General features: G+C 47.8%; 1 protein-coding gene across 1 annotated transcript; it reads left to right on the top strand.

Moving 5' to 3' along the window:
- The first annotated feature begins 431 nt into the window (after positions 1-431).
- LOC142439142 (ferritin light chain-like) lies at positions 432-1,333 on the top strand. Its single transcript, XM_075541268.1, has one exon. It carries the CDS (start codon positions 627-629, stop codon positions 1,152-1,154), a length of 528 nt encoding a protein of 175 aa, XP_075397383.1. The 5' UTR covers positions 432-626; the 3' UTR covers positions 1,155-1,333.
- Positions 1,334-3,684: the final 2,351 nt, after the last annotated feature.

The raw sequence follows: 3,684 nt of genomic DNA, 5'->3' as shown, positions 1-3,684 counted from the left end.
ACCTCCTAGCTCTTTCCTCTATTCCCTTGATTTTCCTCCTGTCCCACTATCATGCTCAGTCCCCACCTGGGTTTCAGCAATTTCTCTTGGTGACATTACCCTTGATCATGCCCTACCAGTCTTCCCACGCTCTCTTCACCACTGATTTGGATCACTTGTTGTTCCCTTGTCCCTGGGTTTGTTAACACCACTACCTTTCCCATCACCTCCCCTTCTCCCATGTCCCCCCAGAACTGTTGGTCCCATTGTTTTCTCCTCCAGATTGTTCATCCAGCCGATCTTATTTAGAGAGACCCGTGGAGATAATAACATGTACAAAAACAAGACAGAGCAAAACCAAGCAACAATATACAACAAAACAACAACAACAAACCAATGACAAAAACCAAAACAAAACACAAGAAAGAAAAGCTTGGCTAAGCTCGCCCCGGAGGTCCCGAGGATCTGTGTCTTGCTTCAACAGTGTTTGAACGGATCAGGTCCGGGGACTCCCTGCCGCCAACCCTCCGCCACGCAACAGGTTTCTTTCCGCAAGTAACTTGGGGACCATCTTCTCGGCCAGCCCCTCCTCTTGGGACCAGCGGACACTTTTATTTGGCGTGCGGTGACCTCCAAACCGACGCATCATGAGCTCTCAGATCCGTCAGAATTATTCCGCCGACGCGGAGGCCGGCGTCAACCGTCTGGTCAACCTGCACCTGCAGGCCTCTTACACCTACCTCTCTCTGGGCTTCTTTTTCGACCGCGACGATGTGGCCTTGGAAGGCGTGGGGCACTTCTTCCGCGAGCTGGCGAAGGAGATGCGCGAGGGGGCCGAGTGTCTCTTGAAGCTGCAGAACCAGCGCGGCGGCCGCGCCCTCTTCCAGGATGTGCAGAAGCCGTCTCAAGATGAGTGGGGTCGAACCCTAGACGCCATGGAAGCTGCCCTAGCCCTGGAGAAAAAACTCAACCAGGCTCTTCTGGACCTGCATGCCGTGGGGTCCACTCACACCGACCCTCATCTCTGTGACTTTCTGGAGAACCACTTCCTGGACAAGGAGGTGAAACTCCTCAAGAAGATGGGCGACCACCTGACCAACCTCCGCAGGATGGCCAGCCCCCAGGCCGGCCTGGGCGAGTATCTCTTCGAGAGGCTCACTCTCAAAGAAGACTAGGAGCCTGCGGCGCCCAGCCACCTGCCAGGGGCCCTCTGTCTCCCCACGGCCGGCCTTAGCCCCTCTGCCTGAACCGGTCCGCAGCGCCACCGCCCTGGAGCCCCTCCCCAGCTGGGGACCAAATGGAAACAATAAAGCTTTCTTTTGCAGCAGCCAAAAAAAAAAAAAAAGAAAGAAAAGCTTGTAGTTAGTTCAAGGATTGTTTGTTGGCCTTTAGGAGTGTTTTCCAGTTCAGTCTGTTGGGGCACCACTCCCTGGCCCCAAAGTCCACCTTCAGCATTCCCTGGGGACCTTGCTGCTCCATTCCCTTGCTGTTCTGCTGCACCCCCTTAGTTGTTTGCCTTGGCGTGGCGGGATCAGATCAGGTGCAATTCCCATATTGTGTCTCCAGTGTTGTCCCCTATAGGCCTGTGGGTCAGTAAGGGGCGTCTTGTCTCATAGTGGGACTGGCCATGTGGTCCTCCCTGTGGACTGGCTGCTCTAATTGGGAATATCGTCCTCAAAGTCTGGTGGGCCAAGATGTGCTCCACTCACTCCTCCTCCCCCTTCATCTGTTCCCGTGTGTTCCGATCAGATATGTCCTGCTCCCAGAGATGCAGATTCAATGCCATCCTTTGAAGTAATTTCTTCTTTGGGGAGGGTCATGTGTCCATTTAGTAGTTGGGATTGGGGACATCCCTCCAGACCTCTCCTCTGGTTCCCTACTGCACGCCAGCATGTTGCATTAACATTTTGGAGCACTGGGTTGAAGTCTGGTCTCTCTTTCCCTGTGGAGATATAAACAATACCCTCCCCTTGGGTAGGTTAGTGCCCTGTGCCCTATGCAATGTGCTTCATATGTTCATCACTGCTTTTTAGTGATGCATAGTACTCCATTGTATGTATATACCAGAGCTTTTAATCCAATCATCAGTTGATGGAAATTTGGGTTGCTTCCAACTCCTTGCATTTGTGAACTGTGCCGCAATGGAGCGCAGATGTCTGGCCTTGGTTTGTTTCTTGCCTCTTCTGGGTATATGCCCAGTAGGGGGATTGCTGGGTCATATGCTAACTTGATTTTCATCTGTTTCAGATATCACCAGATCGATTTCCACAGGGGCTATACATACTTACAAGTCCACCAGTAGTGGATGAGAGTTCCTGTCTCCCCTCAGCCCCTCTAACACTTGTTGTTTTCTGATTTTTTGAATTGGGCTACCTTTGAGGGTGTCAGGTGGTACCTCATTGTTGTTTTAATTTGCATTTCTCTACAGCTAACGTTTGGGAACATTTTCTCATATGTTTATTGGCCATTTGGATTTCTGTCCCTGTGAAACTTTTGTTCTGGTCCTTTGCCCACCTCTCAAGTGGGTAATTAGTGTTTTCCTTTTTGGGAACTAGCAGAGTATTGTAGATTTTAGTAATAAGGCCTTTGTCTGATGTGCCATTGCTAAAGATGTTTTCCCAGTCTGTGAACTCTCGGTGAATTTTTTCGGTGTACACGTGTGTCTTGTCTTCAGTATATTCCATTTGTCAATTTGTGCCTCCTCTGTGTTTGTGCCCTTCCCTATTTCTGATAGACTATGTATTCCCTGCGCCAACATTCTCAAGTTGGTCCCAGTTCCCTCACTGATGTCCCTAATACTTTTGGGTTTAACTTCAAGGTCTGTGATCCACCTTGAGTTTATTCTTGTGCATGGAGTGAGATAAGGGTCTTGCTTCATTTTTCTGTAGGTAAATATCCATTTTTTCCTGCTCCATTGGTTAAAGAGGGCATCAGCTTCCCACTGGATATTTTTTGGGCCCTTATCAAAGATCTGTTGTCTGTATGCTGATGATTTTATTTCTGGGGTTTCAGTTCTTTTCCATTGGTCTGAGTATCTGTCATTGTACCAATACCATGCAGTTTTGACTACTGTGGCTGAATAGTATGTGCTAACGTCAGGTAAAGCAAGCCCTCCCACTGTGTCCTTTTTTTGAGAAGTTCTCTGCTAATTCTGGGCTTCTTCCCTCTCCATATGAAGTTGGTAATCAGTTTTCCCATTTCTTTGAAGAAAGATGATGGTAATTGTATTGGGATGGCATTAAACTTATATAGTGCCTTTGGCAGAACTGACATCTGAACTATATTGAGTCTTCCAATCTGAGCATGGGATATTCTTTCATTTGTTGAGGTCGCTCTTGGTTTCTTGTAATAGTGTTCTGTAATTTTCCCAATATAGATATTTTGTTCTTTTAGTCAGGTATATCCCTAGATATTTCAATTTGTGTTTGGCTATTGTGAAGGGTACCACTTTTTTGATCTCCTCTTCTGTGGTCTTGCCCGATGTGTATAACAGTCCGATGGACTTCTGTTTGTTGATCTTGTATCCTGCCACTCTGCCAAACTCCTCTGTTTCATCCAGTACTCCCCTTGTGGAACTTTTGGGAATTTTCATATATAAAATCATATCATCTGCAAATAACGATAGTTTCACCTCTTCCTTCCCCAGACGCATACCTTTGATGTCTTTTCTTTGCCTTATGCTGTTAGCTAAAACCTCCAGTACAA

This window comes from Tenrec ecaudatus, chromosome 2, assembly GCF_050624435.1.
Source record: "Tenrec ecaudatus isolate mTenEca1 chromosome 2, mTenEca1.hap1, whole genome shotgun sequence".
Classification (NCBI taxonomy): Eukaryota; Metazoa; Chordata; class Mammalia; order Afrosoricida; family Tenrecidae; genus Tenrec; species Tenrec ecaudatus.
The sequence above is the reverse complement of the archived record's forward strand: the minus strand, read 5'-3'. Positions and strand labels throughout refer to the sequence as shown.

Excerpts from the sequence above, each read along its gene's own strand:
- LOC142439142 (XM_075541268.1), top strand. The coding sequence starts at position 627 with ATGAGCTCTCAGATCCGTCAGAATTATTCCGCCGACGCGGAGGCCGGC.